The sequence below is a fragment of the Aphelocoma coerulescens genome, chromosome 1A, assembly GCF_041296385.1.
Source record: "Aphelocoma coerulescens isolate FSJ_1873_10779 chromosome 1A, UR_Acoe_1.0, whole genome shotgun sequence".
Taxonomy (NCBI): domain Eukaryota; kingdom Metazoa; phylum Chordata; class Aves; order Passeriformes; family Corvidae; genus Aphelocoma; species Aphelocoma coerulescens.
In genome coordinates this window covers 69,698,312-69,723,532 of record NC_091014.1, presented here as the reverse complement: position 1 = coordinate 69,723,532, position 25,221 = coordinate 69,698,312, and the positions used below count along the sequence as shown (strand labels likewise).

General features: G+C 44.1%; 1 protein-coding gene across 1 annotated transcript in view; it reads left to right on the top strand.

The window, feature by feature from the left end:
• The first annotated feature begins 4,763 nt into the window (after nt 1-4,763).
• The window catches only part of BORCS5 (BLOC-1 related complex subunit 5), a 64,832-nt gene continuing 44,374 nt past the window's right edge, over nt 4,764-25,221 (top strand). Inside the window, exons 1-2 of the mRNA XM_069003428.1 lie at nt 4,764-4,882; nt 5,354-5,497. Coding sequence (XP_068859529.1) covers nt 4,825-4,882; nt 5,354-5,497 — 202 coding nt within the window. The 5' untranslated portion in view covers nt 4,764-4,824. The remainder of the gene's footprint in view (nt 4,883-5,353; nt 5,498-25,221) is intronic.

Below are 25,221 nucleotides of genomic sequence, written 5' to 3'. Positions count from 1 at the left end.
CTGCCTTTTCTCCTGCCTGCCTTCCCTTGCTTCCTCCTGCCTGCCCTTCTCCTGCCGTCCTCTTGCCCTCCTCCTTCTGCCTGCCCAGCGGGGCTGCGAGGATATTCCCGCTCCTCCAGCCACTCGCCGGCCCCAAGAGCTCTTCCTGAGCATCAGACACAAAGGCAAAACCACCTAGTGAAGCTCTTAGTGGTCAAGCTGATAGGGTTTTACCCACAGTCAGACTTGTCCTCCTTCTGAGATCTGCTTTTGGAAGCTGTAATGAAAGCGATTAATATGCATATCCTGGACTAAACGGACATGGACATATTTCCATGTTTGTAAAAGACTCCTTGCTACCTGAGTAATCCTGTTCAAATCACAGCCAAGCACAAGATGTTTGTGGAATGGAAGTTGTACAGAAAAGCCTGTCTACTGGGACCCTGTCTGGTGTCTTGGCCATTCTTCCCTCAGCTGTCTCAGTGCAATTGCTTGCTTAAGTAATGTTTTTGCTTGGAACTTTTTCATTTCCTCTTTTTAATTATGTTTTTTTCTTACTATTTTTGGGGTAGTGTTTAGGAATAAAAGTAGACCAAACGAATCAAAGAATAAAAGGATTATATTCCTTATTTATATATATTCCTTATTTTCAGGAAAGAGACCTTTTATTTAATTCCCTGTAAATAAAATCCATTTTCTTTTTAGAGATGTACATTACCTGATGAGATCCCAATGGGCAGGTTAGTTTATATATTGTAATGGTTAGATGCCAAGGCACGGGCAGCTGTCTTGTTCTTCATGCCCAGTTAGTCCCCTTTGTCAATACTGCTGGGTGTTGGCTTTCATTTGGACATGAATGTTGTAAGAGACTGAGCCACCCATCTGATTTTGCATCACATGGTCATCTTGGGGCAATTCATAATGTTTGGTTGTGATTTCGCAGTCTCGGTGGGATGGTTTCCTCTAAAATTTTCAGCTGCACTTGTTTAAGAAAATATTCCTTTCTAGCCCAGCTTCTCTCTTTTGGTAAACTGGTGACATTATTTTCACTGTTAGAGGACAAAGTCCTAAGAGAATGTGAACATTAAGGTGTCACCTACTAACTGCATCACACGGTGAATGAACAGGGGGAATGAATACTAAAAGCAAGCACAGGTATTACCCCTGCTATGTATTAGATAAAGTTGCAGCTGCCACCTGCCCTTGCTTACATAGAGGTGGTGGAAGAAGCTGAGGAGAAAGAAGCTGAACAATAAGGCTGAAGATCTGGCTGGGGTGGTCAGAACTGGAGGGTGAGGAAACTGGTTCTTCACCTGAAAAGTTGGGATGGTGTACTGTAGTGATGGTGAATGTGAGAATATGCACAGACACTGCTGTGGTCAGACAGGCATAGATGACTGTGGGAAAAGGAGAAGGGCTGATGTGATCTGTAATATAAGCGGGGCAGAAGAGATCCTGGGGATAACATGACTGCCCCACTCCAGCCACCATGGCAAATTTCTGCTCTTCCTGCCTCTCCCTGGCGAGACCAGAAGCAAATTGGTGAGGCTGCTGAGGTGCAGGGAAGCCAAGGTCCATCAAAAGCTATGCAGAAACCACATCCACTGGGCTAGGAGAGAGCCAGCCTTGCCCAGCAGCTGCTGTGTTCCCTCACCACTGCAATGGGAAGAAAGGGAGGCTGGGAGAGGGAGAATGGTGGGACACCGTCAGCCCTTAGACATGGTGCAAGGTCACTAAAGGTGTTTTCTGTAGAGCATCTGTTTGCTTTGGAGCCAGTGCCCTACATGGTGAAATGCTCAGGCACAGACAAGATGAAATTCTATTGTAACCAATGCTATTAGGTTACAAAAGCACACAGTGCAGCATACAGCCTACAGCTAGCAGCAGGTGCTGTTGGATTGGGATTGTTTTCCCATAGCCTGGATCTCAGAAACAGTGCTGAGGTGCAGTTCTCACAAGATAGGAGCCTCATTCTTGTGTTAGATTAAATCTTGGTGGCAATTAGCAAAGGCAGCCAAGAGAAACGATGCCGAGTTCGGTGCAGAGCTTTGGATGACGTTGGGCTTCGTGCATTGAGTACAGAACAGGCTTGTTCAGAAACCAGCACAGACCAGTGCTGTTCTTATTTATAGACAATTCTTCTGTCATAGACAACTGCATGATGTCTTTGCTGATTTGACTGTCAAATATGAAAACAGTAAGTCCCAAATCTTAAAGTATGTTTCCTTCTCATTTACACTTGCGGTTTTTTGAGGTTTTTTTAATATTGTTTTTTTCCTAAGCCTGAGCTGCCTGTGGACTTTTGATCTTGGCTTTTCCCTCACTCCTGACACACATGTATATAAGGGCTGCTGGTGATGGGTATTGCCCACACTGCTCTGCTCTGTGCCCAGCGCTCTGGGGTTTGGCAGGTTTGCCTTGGCACAGAAGAATTCGTACCCTTAATTAAAAAAATCACAGAATCACAGAATTGTTAGGGTTGGAAGGGACATCTGGAGATCATCTAGTCCTGCCCCCCTGCCAAGGCAGGGTCACCCTGAACAGGTGACACAGCAACCCACATTCCAGGTGGGTTTGGAATGTCTCCAGAGGGGAAGACTCCACAACCTTCCTGGGCGGGTGGTCCAGTGTTTTGCCATCCTCAATGGGAAGTTGTTCTTCTTCATGTTGAAATGAAACTTCTCGTGTTTTAGTTTATGGCCATTGCTCCTCGTCCTGTCACTGGGCACCACTGGAAAGAGTCTGGTCCCTCCTCTTGGCACCCCCTTTAAGATCTTTATCTGCAGTAAAGAGATCCTCTCTCAGTCCTGTCTTCTCCAGAATAAACAGGCCCAGCTCCCGCAGTTTCTTTGTAGCAGAGCACCTCACCCCTCACAAGAGTTTATTTGTTATTTGTTAACTGGTCAGACAACTCAGACAGGACAAGCTGTCTTGTAGTGAGTCATTTTGGGGCCATGCGGTTTACACTGGTCTGGCATCTCCCAACTGCCAATAAACATCTCACTGTCCAAGTGAGATCTGGAAAGGTAATCTGGATTTCTGACTTACAGACACCTCACTTTCCAGCTATAAAAGCCACATCAAACTTCCAAAAAGCAGAAATCTTCTACACATTTCCCAGGAAATGTGTGGAGTTTCTCCCCTGAGCAGGGACACTGCTTTGTGGTTAATCCCCTGGAGGCTGAGTGAAGGAATCTGTGAATATTACTTCAGTGGGAAGTTACATTTGACTCCTAATACTATTTGTTTTGCCACCTTTAATAGAGGTACCTTGATATTGTGCACTGTTTTATGTTATGCTGTAATCTACTGCTAGTTGTTTTCAGTTTTATACTGTGTAGTAAGTTATTCTGATTAAGATCTTTTGTCTATCTCTTGTCTGTTTAATAAATAATTCATTTTTATAAATCGACCTGATCTGCCATCACTAGAACTTGTGGGCCAGAGTGAGTCCTTACATTTAAACTGTTGCCAAAATCTGAGGCTAAGGCAGAGCTTGTCTGAAGCTCCCACTTCTCTCATGGCACTCCTCTTATATGAAAGGTGCTCCAGACCCTCATCATCTTTGTGGCCTCCACTAGACCCTCTCCTCAGCAAAAACTGGGAAATGAGCTCTCAAACCCAGTTTGTTAGGTTAGAAAGCTGACATTACTTTATTCAGCACAGAGGTATGTGGGTATTGCGTCACCAACATGTAAATCAGTTATCAAAATTTTTGACTATTTATACATGTTGGTAAAGGAATTAGTGTTCATTGGTTACAAGTTACATAGTTCTCTTATTAATTAATATTCTATCTTCTATTGGTTAATGATTCTCTTGCTTTTCATGCTAATTACTCCACATGCTCAGTTTCTCTCTTCTTTGGGGTCAAGGAGTTTCTTGGGTTGGTGGCCTGTGGATCAGTGGTTACAGATCCCCCTACCACAGTTACCTTTTACCCACCTGGAGCTGATTTCAGCACAATTACTGAGCATCCCTGGCTGGGCCAGGGAGGGGATTGTCCTGCTCTGCACTGGGGCAGCCTCACTTCGAATATTGTGTGAAGTTTTGGGTGCCATCATATCAGAAAGACATTAAACTATCAGAGAGTGTCCAAAGGAGGGCACCAGGATGGTGAAGGGCCTTGAGGGGAAGCGTGTGAGGAGCAGCTGAGGACACTTGCTCTGTTCAGCTGGAGGAGACTGAGGGGAGACAGCGCAGTTCCAGCTTCTCGTGAGGGGGAGAGGAGGGGCAGGCACTGAGCTCTGCTCTCTGGGACCAGGGACAGGACCCAGGGAACGGCTGGAGCTGTGTCAGGGAGGGTGAGGCTGGGTATCAGGGAAAGGTTCTTCCCCCACAGGGTGCTGGGGCACTGAACAGGCTCCCCAGGGAATGGGCACAGCCCCAAGGCTGCCAGAGCTCCAGGGGTATTTGGACAACGCTCTCAGGGATGCACAGGGTGGGATTGTTGGGGTGTCTGTGCAGGGCTGGGGGTTGGACTCGATGATCCTTTTGGGTCCCTCCCAACTCAGCATATTCTGTGATAGGCTCCTTTTTAAAGAAAAAAAACTTGTCCGGTAACACCGAGAAGCACAGAAGCAGACACAGCACTCCAGGTACTGGCCTCACTGGGGAGGAGCAGCGGAGGAGGAGCACCTTCCCTGGCCAAACAGAGCAACGCCGCTCTGTCCCGTCCCAAGGCCCCGGGCCGGCTCCGGCGAGGCAGAGCCGAGCAGCCCCGGCCCTGCAGCCCCTGCGCCGCCCCGCCCGCCGGGCGGAGCCGCCGTGACCCGGCGCAGCCGGAACCCCGTGGGCGGCGGCGGCGGCCCCGCGCTGCGGCGGGCGGGGGACGGAGGCAGCGCCATGGGCGCGGAGCAGAGCGCCGAGGCCGAGAGCCGCCCGGGCGAGCCCAGCGCCGCAGGTCGGTGCCCGGCAGGGAGCGAGGGCGTGCGGCTGTCCCCCGGGGAGCGGGGCTGTGCCGGCACAGCGGCTGTGGAGAAGGGGACGGCTGTTTCCTTGGGAGGAACAGCGGCTGTGGAGAAGGGAAGGGCTGTTTCTCTGGGAGGCAGCGGCGGCGCGGCCCGGCCCTTCCTGTGACGGCGCGAGGGCATCGCCCGGGCCGGGGGAGCAGAGCCGGGGGTGGGGAGCGCCCGGGGCGCGGGTGCGGAGCTGGGGTAGCAGGAGCGAGCGGGCCGTCAGTGGTGCCGGTGTTCCGGAATCAGCTGTTCCCCGGTGTGGAGAGAGAAAGGAGCTTAGAACCCTTCAGTGATCTCGGCAATGTGCTACAGAAAGCATACCTGTGCAATGTGAAATAGAGCAATATTCGCATAGGGTTGGATTCTGGTGGAATCTCCGTATTGATTTGATTGTTCCCTCTCCCTCCCATATCCAGCATCTCCGTTGCCAGCCAAGCAACGAGCAAAAATGGACGACATTGTGGTTGTAGCCCCAGGAACGCAATCCTCACGGAATGTCAGCAATGATCCAGATGTCATAAAACTGCAGGAAATTCCAACTTTCCAGCCCCTTTTGAAAGGTAAGTGATTGTTCTTCCTCTGTTTTTAAATGCCTTCTTTTTCTGTACCTAATGGAGTTTGTGTATCCTGAGGTTTCTACTGAAGTTTGTATTTCTGTCCCTATTTTTCACTACCCCTCCTGTTTTAAACCTTACTCTCTTGTTCTGTCATAATTAATCCCAGCCTTCTAAACAGTGTGTGAGCTGGTTTAGAGGTGTGCTGGTAATGTTCTCTGCAATGGAACCATCTACTGTGGAGGCAGAACAGTTCCAAGCATACCAGCTTGCCCTGTACCTCTGGTTGATGAGAGATGCTGTGTTACATTCTAATATATAATGGATGACAATCTCCTATTTTGCTCTAGTCTCTTAAAAACAGTGTGTTGCTCTCAGAGTCATAGCTACCTGTGTATGCGTTCAGCTGCTTGAAATCAAGATACCTTGGGGGAGTTTCCAGCACAGAGCAGATTTTATTCTTGTTTTTCGTAGTGGAATAGATGGGCTGAGATGTTTCTTTGTTTCTTTTTCTCCCACTCTTTTTTTTTTTTTCTTTCATCTCCTACACTCATTCTTTGTTCCTTCCATTCTGTTCAAAGGGAAGTGAAGATTTCAATCAAAGTTGTCAAGCCTGCAGTTTATAAAAAACTGTGTTTTGTGGCCTAGCTTCTAGCTATCTCTTTTTGAGGAGAATGCAGAGTGTCCTTAGTATCTGAAAGTCCCTTAGGAGGTGTGATGTCTGGAGCAGCCTGAACAAGTTGATTTGGTAAAAGCAGCCTCCTCCTGAGTTCCTGTCCCTGAACAGCGTGGGTCAGCAACCTTGTGTGACTGCGCTGTGCAGCGGGCACTCAGGGAGCCCATGGTTTTTTGAAAATGCCAGGCCTGCTGTGCGTGCTTGCATGGGCAGCAGCACTTGCTCATGCCTTGGAGGTCTGCTGTGACAGAGAGGACAGAGCCAGGATGTTTAGCCCTCTCTGCTACTGGAAGGAATGATGTGGTCTTGTACAGCTGAGGGTTTAGGCACTACTGGTCAGAGTGTCACTGATTCATGCATGGCTGCCAGGCAGTTGTGGGAGCTGCTTTGCTCTAAAGGCATCACTAAGGTCATCTACTAGAGGTAGCATCACGCCAGCACCTTCTGGACAGAAGGTATTTACTTTCTGTTTGTTTGTGGATGTCTCCTGCATGAGGGTCTTGGAACATGACCAGAACTTGTGGACATTATGCTAGCCTATCGGGCCAAATATTTAGCATTTTATTGGGCATTTTATATTATAAGTAAGTTCTGGATGTGCATGGCACTGTCTGCTGTTTCCTGCAGAAGGGGCAGAAAGATAGGGAGGCCATGAAAAAAAGCAGAACATGCGTTGCCTGTGAAGCAAATGCTTTGTCCTGCTTTGTATGTAAGGCAGAACCAGGATCATGCTAGTGACAGCTTGAAATGTAAATGCTGGAATCCAAATCCTTAAAAGAAATGAGGAAGTTTTAATATGAGAGACAAAATTTAGAAGATGCTACAACATCTGGCATCAAGGTTGTTGTGTATGTGTAAGAGTGTGATGGCAAACAGTTTCAGTTCACCCAGCCTCAAACTCATGAGCAAACCTGGGTTGCACAAGATCTGTGGAAGGAAGTCTGGGAAGTGAGACTGGTGATCACTTCCAGAGATGGTGTTCCTGTGAGGGTGTTTGAGTCACAAGGGTACAGGGCTTGAGGTGGGAAGTGAGAAAGAAGAGAGAGCTGCAGCCATGTGGCTGAGATGGATAGTTTGGAGGGCACTGCCTGAGATGACCAGTCCAGGTCCTTCAGCTACTAAATGGGCACACTTTAAGTTGTCTTGGTGACTGAGTTGCTCTTTCTGGCCTTACTTTGAACCTGAAGCTGTGAATGTGTGATGGAAACCTTCTCTTCTGTGTTTGTCACTTGGCCTGCTGCTTCCCTACCAGTCTTCTGAGATGTGGTGACATCTGGTGACTGTTCAAGAGTTTTGCATGCTGATTCACTTTTGTGAACAGCTTTTTCAGCCTCAAGTACTTGTTATTACTTGAACAACTAGACTGTGATACTTGTGTTCACTATAGGAAGCAGCGTGGGCCTGTAAGAGTGAGTTGACTCTTGAGACATGGCAGATCTACCACAGGCCCACTTGAGAAACTGTTCTGTTTTGGACTGGTCTCTTACCTGTATTCTTCCCATGCAAGATTATGTCTCTGGAAAGGTTGAAGAAGTTTCAACATCTTTTAGGAGCTCATTCTAAAAACATGTGTCTTCTGATCTACCAGCTTGGAGGTGGACTTACAGTCCCTGTGGACTTAATTGTTCTATTCAATTTCTCCTTGCCTAAGCAAAGCTAAGGGGTTTTATTTTGCTTTTAAGTTTCAAAACGGGAATAATCATTAAATAAATGGACTGGCAAAGTACATGGTCATGTAAACACTGTATGTTCTTGAAAAACAAATGCCCTTATTCCTTCTAGCCATATTGAGTTGAGCTTGTGATCAGTGAACCTGGAAATCTTTACCATTGTGTGCTCTCACTTGGAAGAAAATGCCAGTGTCCTGACTATTACATCTTTTATTCTTTCCCTTGACTTCTGCATGGAGAATTGCACCTCAGAGTTGTAGCTATGAGCCCTTGTAAAAAGTCCCTCTCCATCTTTCTTGTAGGCTCACTTCAGGTTACTGGAAAGCTGCTATGAGGTTTCTCAAAGCCCTGTCCAACTTGACCTTGAAGACTCTTCATGATCTGGATAGCCTGTTCCAGTGTCTTGCCACCTTCATCATAAAAAAATTTCTTTCCTTATGTCCAGTCTGAACCTACCCTCTTTGGTTTAAAACCTTTGTCCCTGCTCCTTCATTACAGGCTCAGGCAAAACATCTCCTGTCTTTCTTACATGCTTTATTTGTCTCTGGAGGCTTTCAGGGGAAAGAAACTTTTTCCTGCCTATGGCTAGAATTCTGCACTGGTAAAAGGTATTCAGCATGAAGAAGCAAAAGGAACAGAGGTTACTGTCTCACTGCAAAGGCACTCTGTGAGCAGCAGAAACTTCTTTACATCGCTGTGCCTCCTCCTGTTCTCATAGGATTTTGTGATTAGTTTGCTCTCCAATCTCATTTCATGGTTCTTCAGGTCAGTGTGGTGTTACTGTGACTGAGAATCCTGACTGGTTGACAAAAGCTGCCAGATAGGCCGTGACTGTCAGCTGCTGCTGGCAGGTCAGGGAGGACTCTGACCTCCCTCTGGGTGGGTCTTGTACATTACAATTAACCTGTAACTAAAACAGCACCTGTAGTGAGTTGAAACAAACTTTTGATAACTGGTCCCCTGTAAATACTGGTTATGTTTTTGTGCTGCCCTTTCCCTTGTCGTTTCCTCCTTGTTTGGAGGAAGCTGTTATGGCAGTGTCCCTTGGAAGCGTGGTACTGAGTATTGAGCATACTCTGAGTTCACTGGATATGGGCTTGTGGTTATTTAGAGATAATTCAGCAGCCTGACTTATTTCTGGAGGAAATCTTAATACTAAAAGAATAATTTTAATGCTAGATATTTAACTGTTGAAGCTGTTGGTGGTGCCTGCTTGGCCTGCTTCAAGAATGTGATGATACTTTCCTTTCTCTTTTGTTTTGTCTGATGGTGTTTGGATTGTTGTGTACAAGTTCCCAGGAGAGGAGGGATTGTTTCTGTGAATTAAGCAATGTGCTGATGTGCAGCTGGAGACTGGCCTAGGAACAGTTCAGCTGTGTCACATGCAAATTGCATTTGTCATCATGTGTAGCATGTCTTCTGTCATAGAAACTCCTGCTCCCTCCAGCACTGAGAGAAAAAAAGGTCAGCAGAGGCTGCTGAGGCTCACCTGCATTCCCAGACGTATCACATAGGTGAGAGGTGTCTTCTCTGCAGACATTCAGCAAGTTACTTGTGCACTCCATTCATTTGTCAAACATAGATGGTCTTCATCTTACAGCCTTGTCAAGGGTATTGTGTGCAGCTCATTAGCATCCTCTAGCCCGAAATAACTGGATTCTTGTCCTACCAATAATACTGCTGTTTTTCCAAGAACAGCAAATAATGGGAAGAGATTTCTCAGTAAGGTGGTGGCATTTCTGCCCATAATGTTTTTAAGGGCATAATAAGCAAAGATCTATCAGTCATGAATTGGAAGCAAATGAATACATTAAGGAGTATACAGTGAGAACTTACTGTGCTGCTTGTTACCCGTATTTATTATTGTTAGAAAGGCATTTCACAAAGAACAAAGTGAGACTTGTACTCTGAAAAGTCAAGGCTACAGTTTACCTGCAACAAAGAAACCCAGGTTAATGGTGGAAAGAGTAGGTCCAGCATAAGGAATGTCCTTTGCTCTCAATGTATTTTGAAATGGAAAACTTGTCATATGTTATACCTGGTGTACGTCTTCAGCAGAGAAGCACGGGAGATGCTGAGAAATCTGTGAGCAAGAACTGGGGTGAAACTTGTGATGCTGTACTGATGCTCTGTGGATCTTCCCTTGTCTTCCAGGGACAGGAAACAGAAGCTTGTGTTACCCTGAAATGATTGTTTATACTTTTATGACTTCTTTTCTGAAGTAATTTTTCAGGCAGGAAAGCTACTTGTCTAAAAAATGCCAGTGTATTTGTCTTTCTGGCATAGTGTACAGAGGAAGGATGGATGTTTAGAGTTTATTGCATTTAAAGCAAAATTTTGTCACATCTCACTCCTCAGTATTTTCTTACATCCTTGCTTCTTTCCCTTTCCTCATTGTATGCTCCTACTTTGACTTATGGTGTGAGGAATTTAGCTAATAGCACGTCAGTGAACTTTATTCCTATAACTCTCTACACGTGGTACTTGAATACTTTTATAGTTCTGTCCCTGCGCTTTACAAGGAGGATCTGCTGCTTCCAGCTGCTGAGGGTATAGGCCTCTACTGGAATTTGCAACATCTGAGTTTGTTGTATGGGCTCCATGCCTAGTGCTTGTAACAAAATGTGCTCTGAACATGTTCATGTTGGGAGGAAGGAAGTACCAAGAATGTGAGTACATCTGCCTGGTGGGTTTGGGTTTTTTTATTGTTATTTTGTTTCTTACTGGGATTGGTTTTTTTGTTTGCTTGCTTGGTTGTTTTTTTTTGCCTTGTAGACCAATATTCTGTATTGTAGAGGTGTGTCTCTCCATTTTGAATTCATGACTTGAAAGTAGCTCCTGAAATCAGAACCTAGAAGATGCTTCCGTTTTGAGGAAAGAAGCTTTCCCTTCAAAGGATAGCTGTAGGACTGGATAAAGATGATGTCTGATTTCCATGTATTCTTCAGTTGTTTGTTAGTTGTTTGGAGACCTGAACTAACTCAGTTTTGTGTGTGAGGGGATTTGAGTCTGTGGTTAGACATTATCCAAACAGTATGCTCAACACCCATAGGGAGAGCATTAGGGAATGCAGATACTGAGTTCTCCACCTTTCCACCTTTCCCTTTCCCAGCTGTTCCACACCACTTGGTGTGGTTTGCGTGTTGGCAGATGAACAGAATGAGTGTAAGCCTGTCTGCCTGGGTGATTAGCCTGGCCTCTTCCCTGGCTGAGGACCTTGGAGGCCCAATTTCTATGGAACCCAATAGCTGTGACTCTTATCTGATCTCCTCAAGCACATACTGCTCCTCCCCACCATCTTGCTGCATGGGAATAAGCTTTGGTGGTCATCTCAAGTCACTTGCAGATCCTCCTCCTTTTACCTTCACAGAGCCTCTGTGGCAGAGCTCTTCAGCTGGCTGTGCAGCTCTTGGGCTGCAGCTACCCTTGGGATACATTAGAAGATGTGCTGAGGAAAAATACCACTTGGGAAGGAGTTAACTGTGTCCAGGCTTATCAGTTTGCCACACACTTAAATGAGGAGTATTTGCATGCTGGCCAGTGTACCTTGAAATCACTATTAACTGGCTAAAGTGAAAGGCAAATAATTGCTTATAGCATCCAAAATATTGAAGTGTACAGAAATGTGTGCAGAATGTGTAACCTCTTTATGTTGGGAGGAGACTGGAAGTCAGATGCATCTGATTGATAAGGCAGAGGAGCTAGTGTGTTCTGCTGGAGTGTAGGTGGTGAATCTTTCCAGACAAGGATAAGCATGTAATGGGAAAGCACATGGAGAACTCTTTTTTGTCCTCAAGGACTTCAGGCATCAAAATCTGGATAGATTTTTTTCTCTTTTCTCTCTCTCCTTCACATTTGTGTACTTTTATTCAGCATTACTGCCTTGTTGATAAGTTAAGACTTGATTGAATCTTTGGCTGAAGGGCCAGTGCAATTTCTCTTCTAACTTCTTTTTAGTGTGTCTGTTGGCATCTTTCTCTGATGGATATCCATCTGTTGAATGTGATGTTTTCTATCGATGCAGATTTCATGCGAAGAAATGTTCCTGTTAGAAATGTATCTAGGGGTTACACTTGTGCCCTGTATATACATAGTGTACATACCTGCCTTTTCTGTTATATACCAGCTGTACATATGTAGCTTGCTTCATGGGATACTGCATGATCCTTTTCTCTTGACTGGTGGCTGCTTTTGGAATGTTTGTGTCTTACCACTGGCCCAGCAGCAGCGTTGCAGTGCATCACTTTTGAAAATGGAATGTTTCTGTTTGATCTTGGGCTTTATAGGAATTAATAAGTTTATCCAAGTCCAGAAGGTTATTTGGTTTTAGGCCAGTTGGTTTATTGAGAAATATTATGCTTGCCCAACAGGGTGTAAACGATTGCACCCTAATTATTGATTTTTTTTTTTTTTCCCTTATGGGTGCTGATTCAGTCAAGTGACTGTGGTTGAGGTAAAGGATGAAGGGATGCTTCTGTATCTACTGCCTGTCTGCAGTTAACTACACTTTCTATAACATCACATCATTCAAAAACTCCACTCTTGTCTTTATTTCCTGCCAAAACACTATCAGCAGAATGAAGAGCAGATTCCAGAAAGTCATATGTGTAAATAATTCCCCCCTTTCCTAATTAGTGTTTGACTTACTTAGATTATATGAAAACAAGAACGGTATTAAGGTACAAGTGAAAAAGCAGGTCTGCTCCAGCCCTAAGCCTTGTTATCAAAGCAGTGTGGTGGGAGCTCAGCTTTAACCATGTTCTCTCTGGATAATTGTGTAAGATGAGATCAACAGCTGACCAATAAAGCACAGGTCAGCAAGCTCATTGTTACAAAACCTTGAAGTTTAGAATCAAATTTGATCTGCCTCTATTCCTTTCTTAGGGCATCTTAACAAAAGGGAAAATAGGAATTTTGTGGTTCATTTAGCTTAAACAGTGAGGTCTGACAGACTGAATATTCCTTCTATTTTCCATGTGGGGCTGGCCATGGTATGCTTGGCTTGTTGACACCCTTGCATGCATAAACCAGAAGACGTGCAATTGCAGATTGCATATTGAACTCTGAGATGCAGATCATCTCCTGGACATCCTGATTTTCAGGGTGCAGTAGTAACAATATGATGAGAAGTAATGTTAGTAGGAAGTGGAATTGCTGCCTCTTGTAGCTGATATAAGCACCACTCTGGCAGTGTGCTGTGCATCTCATCTTGGGAGCCTCCCTCATCCTGAGGCAGTGGTCAAAGAAGGGATAAGTTACTCAAGGACAATGGGCGGGAGGAGATGTACATGCTCTAAAGCAATAATTTGTATCCATAATGGATGTTCAGGGTAAAATCATGACTTTGCTGGTGTGGAAGGCAAATGCTCCTGTCAGTTCCAACAGAGTGAAGATTTCTGTCCCAAACCAGTGTGCATTTCTGTATAGTTTAAATTTGTATGGTAGAGTGCTAAGGTTGATGTTTGAAGTTTAACAGTATGGAACAGGTTCTGGAGACAGTGTGGAAAGTTGCCCAGTAGGATTGTTAGAATTAGTTCTCCTTCCCACCCTTAAACTAGATCCACAAGGGCCTTGGTTGTTCAAAAGATGGGAACTTCCTTAGGAGTTTTGTGTGTTCACTTGTCTGTTTTTTACACTGTGTATTAAAAAACTACAGGCTAGAAAGCATTTGTTGCTCAGAAGGGACTGAAGATCAGGATTCACACTCCTCCCTTCACTCTAGCTTGCCCCCTTCTCTTTGAGACACCTTGCTCTTGTCGATTCCTTGACCTTGCAGGCTGAGCTAAGGGGCTCCAGGCAGCCTTTGGTGGGAGCTGCTGAGACACTGCTCAGCCTATGGTCATCCTTGGAATACTGTAATGCTGTGTGGGAGATGCTTTTCTCTTTTTTTGGTGGAAACTCTTATCTTTCAGCAATTTTAAAACACTTGAGAAGTTCTGAAGATGGCACTGCAGTGATGTGAGCACCTTTTGTGTGTGAGCTGGTTATCTTGGACGCTTGTGGAGTTTTTTGTTTGAGATTTTCCTGTCTGTATGTGTGTGATTGTTTACCTGGGTGTTTTTACCTGTGTTGCATGTCTACTTCTCTCATGTTTCAAAATATTTTTTAACTGTAATTGTGGCACATAATTTCAGAGAAGACACAATATGCCCAGGCTGCCCCTTGATGTGTTCATTAAATGCAAAATGTACATTATCTCCTGCCTGCTTCTTGCATTAAAGATCCACTATGAGTATCTTTCTTCATGTGGCAAAGAGTTGAAGGTGAAAATTAGGTGCACTTGCTGTTTATGAGAAGTTTTTTTATGAAGTTAAGGGCAAACAGTAAAAATACTAGGCTGCTGTTTGAATACACTTTGTGGGGGGGGTTGGGTTTTTTTATATGCTGATGCATATAGAAATGACACTCTTGGAAAGGTAGGTGAGTCTGTTCTAATGCAGTGAAAACTGAGACTTCACGATCCCCTGCTGCTGTTGTTAGTTAGGATATCCCCTGGAAGTCACTCGTGTAACTTAGACAGATATATTGCATTGTGAAGTGCAGTTCAGTGTTACAGTAAAAGACCTGAGAAGCTCAGGCATTAAAATGAGGTTCTTTTCACCATGTTACATCAGCGTGGCAGTGATATATTTGTACCTGAGGGAAAGGTGGAACAGCAGGTGTGATACTGGGACAGCAGCACAGGCTGCTAGTGAGTAACTGCTGTGCAGGAGAAGTCTGTGCATTTCATGCCTTGGGAGTAATGAGGTGCACCAGCAATCCTTCAGCTTTGGGTTGCAATGTCCTTTCTCTGTTTTCTGACTTGATGTTCTTTACTCCTGTAGTTAAAAATACGGATACTGAGATTGGAAAGCCTGCAGTCTAGGTAAGTACCACAGGGTGTCACTGGAATACAAAAGAAGTAGCAGACTTGATTTAAAAGGGCTGGAAACCTTGCTGAAACAGCACGCTCGAAACTGCTTTCTCTTCAAGCTCTTTCCATGAACATTTGTGTTCTGTTTGCACTGGTACCAAGTGACCAAGGTCTTGGTGACCTTGCTGGATTTGGTACCCATTGGAGCTGTGAGCTGAGCCACATAGTGCTTTACTGAAAGGCAGCTACAGGCTGAAACAGTACTGGGTCTGTGAGGAGGAGATGGTGCAGTGATCTTCAGCCGAATGCCCTTCAGAAGGCTTTATGAGCTTGAAAAATAGAAATATTGGGTGCCACTTATCTTCAGTTGTTGTTACTGGCGGGTTTCCAAGTGTGCATGGTAAGAAAATGCAGATATAGATCAGCAGTAACGCAGGTGGAAGAACTTGAGGTTCAGAGGCTGTCTGTGGCTCTTGATCCTCACCTCAGTACACCATCTGTAACATGGATTTTAATACTATTTTCTTGACAACACTCTTTTGGTCACAGGTGTGTTGAAGATCGAGGTGTTCTCATGCTAAGAGTGTGGTGAACAGCACGTTCTTCCCTCATGGCCCATTGTGCTGAGAAAAATGTTTATTCAGCACAGGGGATTGAAACTGGGGAACTGATGCATCTAGAAAATGATTGCAACACTCTTTCCTTCTCCCCAGCCCAAAATGTTCAGTGCAATCAGATCTTTCCAGTTCATCACCAGCCCTACAAACTAGTGTTGCTGCAAGAGTGCAGAACATGGGATGAGCTGGGTGAGGGGAGAGACATGAAGTGAGAAGGAGAAAGGGGAAGAAATAATGTGTCTGTTCAGTGATAGCCTAAAATTCCAGACTTTTACCCCACCTTCCTCGTGTATGAGTACAGGTAATCTCACATAAATGAAGACTTTTTTTTGGGAGAATCTTTGTATTGATCATATATGTCAGTGCAGCTAAAATCCAGTGCTTTGCTAATTCTTAAGTTATTTTTAGGAGAGGGAGTGTGGAAGGGGAATGTCTTGATCCTTAATCTCTCTTGCCTTGGAAATGTCATTAAGGTATCTTGTGTCCAGTCTATCATGCTAATAAAAGCCCTTTGAGTTTGCAGGGGATTTTTGTGATTCTGTTCTCATCAATGCATTAATGGGAGCTCTGTACCACAACATCTGGACATCAGCTGGAGAGTATTGCCCTTCACTATGTGCTGCCCAAACTTTTTGGTGCTTGGGAAGGTGTTGGTGAATGCCAGGAATTTAAGATTATAACCTATTTGCATATAACTATTTAAAAAAAAATTAAAATGCTAATATAGGCAACGTTACTGCTTGCCTAAATTTGTTCTCAGTGCGACATCATGCAAAATTACTTGTGCAGGTTCTCCTCCCCTTGATCTCACTGTCCAAAGTGAAATCGCTGGCGAGGCATGCCTCATCAGCACTCGGACTTTGGTGTAAAAGTACTGGAGTCTGAGTTTCCTCGTTTAAAATTTACTGTTTGTGCAAACATTTTGTAAACTCTTGTGTCAGCTGCAATGGATGGGAAGCCATATTTCAAGTTAAAACAAGAAGCATAGTGCCAAGGAAAACCCTTATGCTAAAGAATCCCTTTCTTTTTCATATATTAGCTGGCCAGACAAGTGATTGTCTCTTCCTACTGTGTTTTCACTCTGCTGTGTCCTTATTGTGGTGGGTTTTCTGCTGTGCATCCTGCACCTTCTCTGTGAGTGTTGTGTGTAATTGGAAGCTGACCTGGGATCTGCTAGGCTGCAGATACCACTTGCAGTTATGCTGTAATTGGGATGTTTCCAAAGAGCTCCTTGGAAAGTGTGATCTTATGGACCAGGGAATTATAAGTCATAGTCATCAAGTGACTTCAAAAATCATCATAACTTTCATCTGGTAGTGTTTCAGTGAGTAACCCTTTGCTTTTAGTTCTTAGTCAAACCAAGATGGCGTTGACATGCTCCAGGAAGAACATATCCTGGTGATGCTTCACAAGTTTTGGATAAAATCGCTTATGTTTTAAAGTGTTCCTTTCAATACTGTGTCAAACACAAATAAAACTGCTGGGAAGGCACTACTGACACTCCTGGTGCTGGCTGATCTCTCTGCAAGGAATGGCTCATGGTTGGCCTCAGCTGGCTCAAGAGGAGGATGGGAAAAAGGTTGGTCAGGATTTTATCCATTCTCATTCTTTGTAATAGGAGTCTTAGAAGATTTCTGTCAGCTAAACAAAGCCTGAACCTAAAGGAGAAGCTTGATTTTCCTTTTAATCGTGGAGTCTTGACTTCATCTAACTGAGCAAAACTTTTATCTTGACTAGGAAGTGGAAGAGATACTAGAAATGAAACTTAAGTACTGCATGCTGCTTTGCCTCCTGTGAGAGCAAATCTTATTTTTTCTGTGATGCAAAAGTAGCAAGATGCAGGCGATTGAAATGGATGTACATGTTTGCATTTATACATTTGCAGAAACAGGATGAATTAGGTTAGAGTACTTATTCTTGGTTTTTGTTGACTCCCATTCAGGGAACTTGTCACCAGTTTTAGTGTGAACTGAAATTTGGAGTCAGTTTGGGTGGTGGCTGAGTTCTTTTTTTTTGCAATAATTTGAAATTCTCCACTGTTGTACATTTCCTTAGTTATTCATCTGATTTATTATGTTCTGTGGTAGAGAAGACAGTAAAAATTTGTAGATTAATCACTTGGGAATGTAAATGATTTCTTTTGTCTTAATGATCGGTAGTATGACAACTGATGATTAAGCTACAGTGGTGTTTTAGACTTTCACTTCTTTTTACTTTAAATGCCAAATGCCTTTTATTACTATCTGAATCCAATTACTTTTGTGGTCAATGTTTGCATATGTATTTAGATGAGGAATGTAAAGGCTCAGCCTAGCTTTTAATGCCAGGCCATGGGACAGATGTGGTAGGAGCAGAATTATTTTTCATGCCATAGCTCTTACCTGTGCAAAGAAAATTTGTGGTAGTGTGTTTACCTTTGTACCACCTCAGCTTGCAGAAGAAAGCATCTAAAAAGGTTAAGGTTTTGATTGCCTCAACTACTTAAAATGTAAGTAAAAAAAAAGCAGTTTTCTGTGCTGTGAAACAACAGGAGTGGCTTAGATGCTGAAGTGTTGTACTGCAGGAGTGGGATTGATGTGGAAAGGGGTGGTCTATCTGTAAAGATACAGTGAAATGGTTGAGTGAGTTGGCTGAAAATGTGCTGTGCTGATGTGCCATCATGGTCAATGTGCAACAGAGAAAGATAAGGGTAGTGCATACAGGACAAAAGAGAAGGTAGAAATTGTTAAATATTAACAGATTCGGTAGAGTTTTGGAAAAAGGTGAGAAACTGAGGATGTTTGTTTTCCAACCTCCAATCAATTAATATTTAACCAGTTGTCCTAGGTGACTCACCTCTACTCCTTGTAAACAAAATTTTGAGATGGAAGAAAGATAGGGTTATCAGTGTAACCAAGGAATTATGTGGGAAATAAAAAAGGAAAAACTCTTCTGGCAGGCAAGGAACTTGATTTGGCTCACCATGGGATCCGGCAGGCACTTTGGCTGGTGTGGGGAGAAATCCCAGGGGTTGTGGACTGAAGTCACTTGGGGGCCAGCTGAGATCAGCTTTGCCAGCTGTCCTGGTTAGGTGCTTTAGGACTAAGGCGAGCACATATCCAAAATTAGCTTCTGGACGTGGTGCAGGAGAAGATAACGTGTGCAGGATTTATTGAGGCACTCTGGCTTCCCACAGAGTGTCCCATTTGGATTCACCAATGCTTTGCTGACCAGCTTACCCCTCAGGAAAGTGGGGCAGGGTGGTTATGAAGCACTGGGTGGTGATGCTGTGGCAGGAGTACAGACAGCTGGACTTGTGGACTTGCACCTCTGGAGCTTCTGTACTAACATTGTGTATTCTGCTCTTTAATTCCCTGTTTGGTTTGGTGATTTTTTCAAGAGCAAGGGTGAGCAGAACAGTCTAAACCTAATGGCTTGGAGCTCTTTTCCCTAAAACCAGAAGAATTGGGCCTTACTTTGGAAAGCAGCCATCTAGAAGGAACTGAGGTTGGAAGAGATAAAAAGTGCTGAGACTGCTCATAAACCCGTTGTTTAGAAACTGTTTTGATGCCAACTATTTTGATGCTTTTGATTTTCCTGCCCCCTTATCTTCTTAACTGAAGGGGCTTAGCAAGAAAACAAAATCTGTATTACTTCTAATTTTTGACCCTACTGAAGTTTTTCAGGAGACTGATCAAGTTCTGTACTGTGCTAAACTGCCTCTTTATTATCCAGATTGCTAGGCTTATTTTTCTTGCTAATCAAAATAAAGTACAGTGAAATCAAGATAAGAGTGTATTACTGTATTGTTCAAGCCCTGAATATCAAAAAATAAAATGAAATAAATCATACTATGCAGTTGAAAACCACAGAAATCTCTCTCTCCTCTGTCATTTCCTCAGCTTCTAGTCTGTGCTACCATGCCTTAAATGTAACTTGGGAGTGTGTGTGGGTTCTTGGCTTTTTGAAGTCTTTGTGCATGTAAGAACAAAATTTGTGTGATTTCAAGTGCTTTTCACTTCCTGTGGACCACCACACTGATTATTTCCCCTTCAAAATACTTCCTTTGCAAAATGAAGCCACAAATGCACCCCTGCGTGAAATAGAAGGGATTTGAGTTGCTGGCATTGGGCTAAAAAAATAAAAAGAGATTTTCTAGGATGTGTATTTTCAGGCAGAGACATTGCTTAGGCATGAGGTGGTTGAGTGGGGCTGGACTAATGAATGGATAATGTGCTAAATTAAACATGTCAGGGTGCACTTAATGTTTTTGTTGTGTGAGACTAAAATATGGGATTGTTTCTTGAAATTCAAGGCAAGTTGTCTATTTTACTACTATTGCTCATTCTATGGCAGGTGTAAATGGAGCCAATGCCTCAGTAGGATGGAGGCAGGGAGGGGGAACTGAATTTGGCCTAGTATTTACCAATGCCCAAAGGGTGTTCAGTCTCCATATTCAGCTTAATATGTTAGGCAACAAACCAGGTACAACCTTGTTACTTGTGGATGGCTTATAGCAAAAATGAGAATTATTTCAAATATCTTTCAAATATATGGCAAAAAGTCTTTGAACCTTAGTGTAATAGTCTTTATAGGAGCACATGTAATGCTTAAATAACTTTTTTCCTGAAATTTTAATGAGATGGGCAAGTTTCTCCTAAGCATTTGACAAATTGGTGTTTTCCATGAGCAAGTCTAGGATGTATATTTGTTGCCTGTGCACACTCAGCAATAATATTTACTTTTCATGCCCTCTCTCCAAGCTTGTGTCACTCTTCTCATTAATAGGACAGTTTCTGGAGAGTGTCTGTGACAGGAGCAGCTCTTCAGATGTGCAGGGACTGTTTCCTGTGAAAAATAGGAGCAGATAGGTTGATATGGTGGTTCAACCCTGGCTGGAGGCCAGACACCCAAGAAAGCCACCCTGTCGCTCCCTCCTCAACTGCAGGGGGTAGAGGAGATACAACAAAAGGCTCATGAATTGAGATAAGGGCAGGGAGACATCACTCATGGGCAAGACAGACTTGACTTGGGGAAATAAATTGAATTTAATTGTTGTGGGAGCATTGTAGGTGATGGCATACCTGGTTGAAGAGGTCCCATGTCTTCAATAACCTTATTAATTTCTCTAAGATCTTGGAGTAGCCTATATTTGTTCTTTCCCGGTTTTTGTATTACAAACATGGGTGTGTTCCATGGGCTGTTAGTTGGAACTATATTTCCTTTTGCTAGTTGTTCAGCTACTAATGTTTTGAGTGCCTCTAAGTTTTCTTTTTTTAGAGACCACTGGTTAACCCACACTGGTTCATCTGTTTTCCAAGGTAGTTTTTGTGGATGGCACTCAACTCCAGCGGCTACATTTAATACCAGTCAAAATCAGAATAGGGTAAGGAGAAGTAAAACAAACCTTAAAAACACCTTCCCCTCACCCCTCCCTCCTTCCTGGGCTCTACCTCCTCCAAGCCAGTGTCACAGGGAGATGGGAATGGGGGTCATGGTCAGTTCATCACACCTTGTTCTGCCACTCCTCAGGGAGAGAGGTTGGAGGCCTTTCCGTGCTCCACCATGGGGTCTCTCCTGTGGGGTGCAGTTCCCCACGAGCTTCTCCAACATGAGTCCTTGCCGTGCGCTGCGTTTCTTCAGGACTACTGCAGCGTGGGTCCTTCCCATGGGGTGCAGTCCCTCAGGAACTGCTGCTCCAGCCTGGGTCCCCCACAGGGTCACAAGTCCTGCCAGCAAACCTGCTCCAGTGTGGGCTCCTCTCTCCATGGGTCTGCAGGTCCCTGCCAGGACCCTGCTCCAGTACAGGTTTCCCAGGGGGTCACAGCCTCCTTTGGGCATCCTCCTGCTCCAGTGTGGGCTCCTCCAGGGGCTGCAAGTGGATCTCTGCATCCCCATGGACCTCCATGGGCTGCAGGGGCACCTGCTCCTCCTTCCTCACTGCTCTTGGTGTCTGCAGTGTTCCTCTCACATGTTCTCACCCTACTCTTCTCTGGCTGCAGTTGCTTCAGCCCAGTAACTTTGTTCCTCCATAAATCTGTTAGGCCAGAGGTGTTTCCAGCCATCCTGGCATTGGCTTTGCTGGACATGGGGGAAGCTTCCTGCAAGCTTCTCAGAGAAGCCACGCCTGTAGCCTCCTCTGCTCCCGTGCACCCCCTGGCCGTGCACCCCCAGTGCAGTTGAGGAGAGAGGGGTTGCTGTCTCCCTCCCCAGCCGCAGAGCTGTGTGCCCTGTGCTGCGCTGTGGTGGGGCAAGCACAGCCAGGAAAGCAGAAGTAACATGGGATGAGATGCAGTGAGCAAAGGGGCTGGATCCCCTTTTTGAGTTCTAGGGAAAGAATCTGTGCCAAAGTTCTAGGTTGTAACACGCCTTAACACACTGATATTGTCTGTTCTGTCAGTACATTTCTGCTGCCTCTGTGTAGTGGTAAAGGAAGGTAATCACAATCACAAACTCGCTGACCGTTGACTCTGTTGTTCATTTAGAACTGTGTCTGTAATTTCAGGGAGGAGTTAAGAGTTCTGCTGGTGAGATCTTAAGTACTGTTTCATTAAACATTGGTCAGAGCCATTGCTATCCCACTTTGGATTCTCAGCTGTGGGATATTTTCTCTTGAAATTAAGCCAGGATGTGCTCACTTCCATGGAGTTGCGTGCAAATGCCTCTTTTTCCCTTGAGTCTCACTTATCAAAGTTTGGAGTTTACTGTACCTTGTAACTAATTTTATTCATTTAACACACTAGACTTGTTCCAGCCAAAATGTTGGTCGTGAAACAGTGATGAGAACCTTTAAGCTTGAAAGAAAATTTTGTATTTCTTCCACAGGAAATGTAATAAATGACCTAAAATAGTGTCTTATCTCATGTTTATGCTAAACTTCAACTCTTGTTTATCAGGTTTTTTCTTAAGAAATGAATGAACATTCTTTCAATCCTTAAGGATCAGAGAGCTGAAAGACTCCCATGTTTGTGTGTTCTTCTTCCTTTGTGTTTTTTTCTTCACAGTGACATTTTAGGTCTTGCCTACCTGAAAAGCCTTATCCTAAAAGTAAGACTTTGCATTAGGATGTGTATTGGGGAAGGAGCAGCTGCTCCCCTTGGAGTTCCCTGTAGTTCCAGGGACACTGAGAGCCAGGCTTGCTGCAGCTGGAAGAGGTCCTCATCTGAGCTGCTCCAGCTGAGGTGATGGTGTAGGTATTGTTCTTGTAGAAGAGGTCAGGGAATGGAGATGTGCTGCATTACACTGCCCTAAAAACCTTAGTTTTGCTGATATTTTGGGTCAAGACAGATGATTTCATACCAGATTAGGTGCCTTGTTGGGTTTTGTTGGGTTAGGTTTATTTTTTGGCTTTGGTTTCAGCAGCGAGCCTTTGAAATGAGACCTGGGATTTCTGACTAGAGTAGAAAAGCAAAAAAGTTAAGTAGCTGGTTTTGGTTTTCATATATTTACCATTAAGCAGAAATGGATCATCAAGACTTCTGTACATTAGGAAGCAGTGAGACAAATGACAGTGACAACATTTTATTTTTGCCTTACTCTTCTTTAACTATGTGCTCCAGGAGGCAAAAGACAGGGCCACTTAACAGTGGGCCCTAATGTTCTAAATGGCCTCGAGTTTCACTGTGGCAGCTTTTGACTTGGAGCTGAGCTAAGAAGGTCACCTCAGTATTCTTGTCCTTAGAAGGACACTGTTGTACCTTCACTGAAAAGCCCTCACAGTAGGATGATTCCATCAAAGACTGGAAGATTTTAAAGACATGTGTTGCCTGAATGTAGGTAGGGGTTAACCAGTTGTAAAATGTACAGATTGGTTCACTGCCTTACATTCTCATTCTCTTGTGAAGTGACACTGTAAAGATACTGAGGGGATTTCTTCTGTCCAGGAGGGCATACTGCCCAAACCTGAAAAGGGAAAAAAAATGGTTAGACTGATTTTTTTAAAATTGTTGTTGTTTGTGGGTTTGGGGTTTTTTTTGTTCTTACAATGTAGAAGGCAATTAATTGCTTTAGCCCTGGAGAGCTCTGCTCTTTTGAGGTGTCATCGAGGAGTTTGGCATGATACTAAATACACTTGCCCTCAGGCATGCTCTTGTTCTACAGTTAATGATGCTGCCTAAAGGTGATGCTGTAGCTAATGGATTTTTTAAAAACGATATGAAGTGGGTTGTACTTAACTCCTCTGCCCCTGCTTTGGGATAATAAGCATGGGTTTGGGTTAGGAAGCTGTTCTGTATTGAGAAACATGTTCCTCAGGTGGCATAACTTATAAACCTTTGACATATCTCTGTTTGATTTTTTTTTTTGGTCTGTTGGCATCTTGGGGGGTGTGTGTGTACATGTGTGTATATCCATGTATATTTATACACACACGTGTTGGATGAAACACTGCAGGATGCAGAGAAGCAGATAATCTTCCAAGCACTAGAGCAGATGGGCCAAGACTCCATGGCTTGTCTAGTTCTGGCTGTTTAGGTATTAGTGGAAGCAAGCCTTGTTTCCAGCTAGACATGTATGTTCCTTGTAGAAAGAGATTTTCGAAAGACTTCTGTGTACAAGCTTACTGTAAAAATAAATGGTAATATTTTCAAGAGTAATTAGGGATACTGGGATTCTTTGGTTTTTGGATACTTGGTTTTAATATTGTCTTTAAACAGTCCTAAAATAAAGATCCCTTTGTGGTATCCCAGTAGTGGAAGCATCTCTGGTGTCTTGGGTTGCAGCAGATGTGGAGCTTCCAGTGCTTTACGCTACTGGTTGTCATACGGGTCACATGGCAAGTGACTGTATACTGAAACACATAAAGGTGACTCCTGTGCTGTGCTTTGCTGTGTCTGCTTCTGGGAACAGTTAAATTCAAAGGAAAAAAAAAGAAGTTTTAAGAACATCTTAAACCACTGCAGTCTCTTATTCAGTGACTATCTGTCCCTTTTCAGTGAATGTTAAAAACACAGTCACAAAGTTGAATTTTCACTGTCCCCTGCTTTAAATGCAAATAAACAGTCATTGCATAGTTGTCTTCTGATGTCTTTGAAAGGAAGCTATTTCTGCAAAGTGAATACAATCTCTCTGTTATCTGAGTGAGCAGCTATCCAGTGCCTGGCTGAATCAATCCTTGCACAGAGAGGATGCCTGGAATGTAGTCCAGAAATGTTCTAGATTCATCATTTCTTAATAGAGGGATCAGACTGATGCATTAGCCACATCTGGGAAACTAGCCCTCACAGAGGATATGGAAAAGTAAAATAAGGAAACATACTACTTTCTTTTTCCTTTGTTTTCCTTCTTAAATGAACATTTGATTCCTATCAAAATGACATTTGTTGCCTTGCAGTCATACAGTTCTGTATTAAAGTGAGGCAATCACTGAAGAACTGCAGGTTTAAAGAGTATTTGCTCTGAAAGCTTGCAGAAGGCAAAATTTCTCTGGCCTGTGCAAGGAAAATGCTTGGCTTGGGCTCTACCTGTAGGGTGGGTACCATGGGGACTGCTGTTCACTACTTCTGTGCAGGTTGTACCTAGGGTTCATTGCCTGTGCTGATGGAGGGGAGAACATTGAAATGGTGCTGTACAGAACTGGAACACTGCATGGAGAGGCTGGTGAAGAGAGGCTGATGTCCCCTCCAAGGCAAAGTGAGACAGTCTGGTTCCTCAGGGTATGCAATATAGCTTGAGCTGATGTAATAGCTCCCTCCTGTCCAAGGAGGAGAATACACCCACCCACATTCCTCCTTGGCATGTCCCTCCATCCTCACCAAGTCTGACGTTTATCTGACTCTGTGTGAAGCTGATTTGTGTTGCTAACATGGGAGAGAGCTCTTTTTGTGCCAGGTTAATTTTCTACCATTAATAAACCACTTTGGTCTATTCTGCTATCAGACAAGTGCCGGGGTTGGTACAAGAGAGGAGGTGGATGCAGGGCCACCACCCCTTTGTGA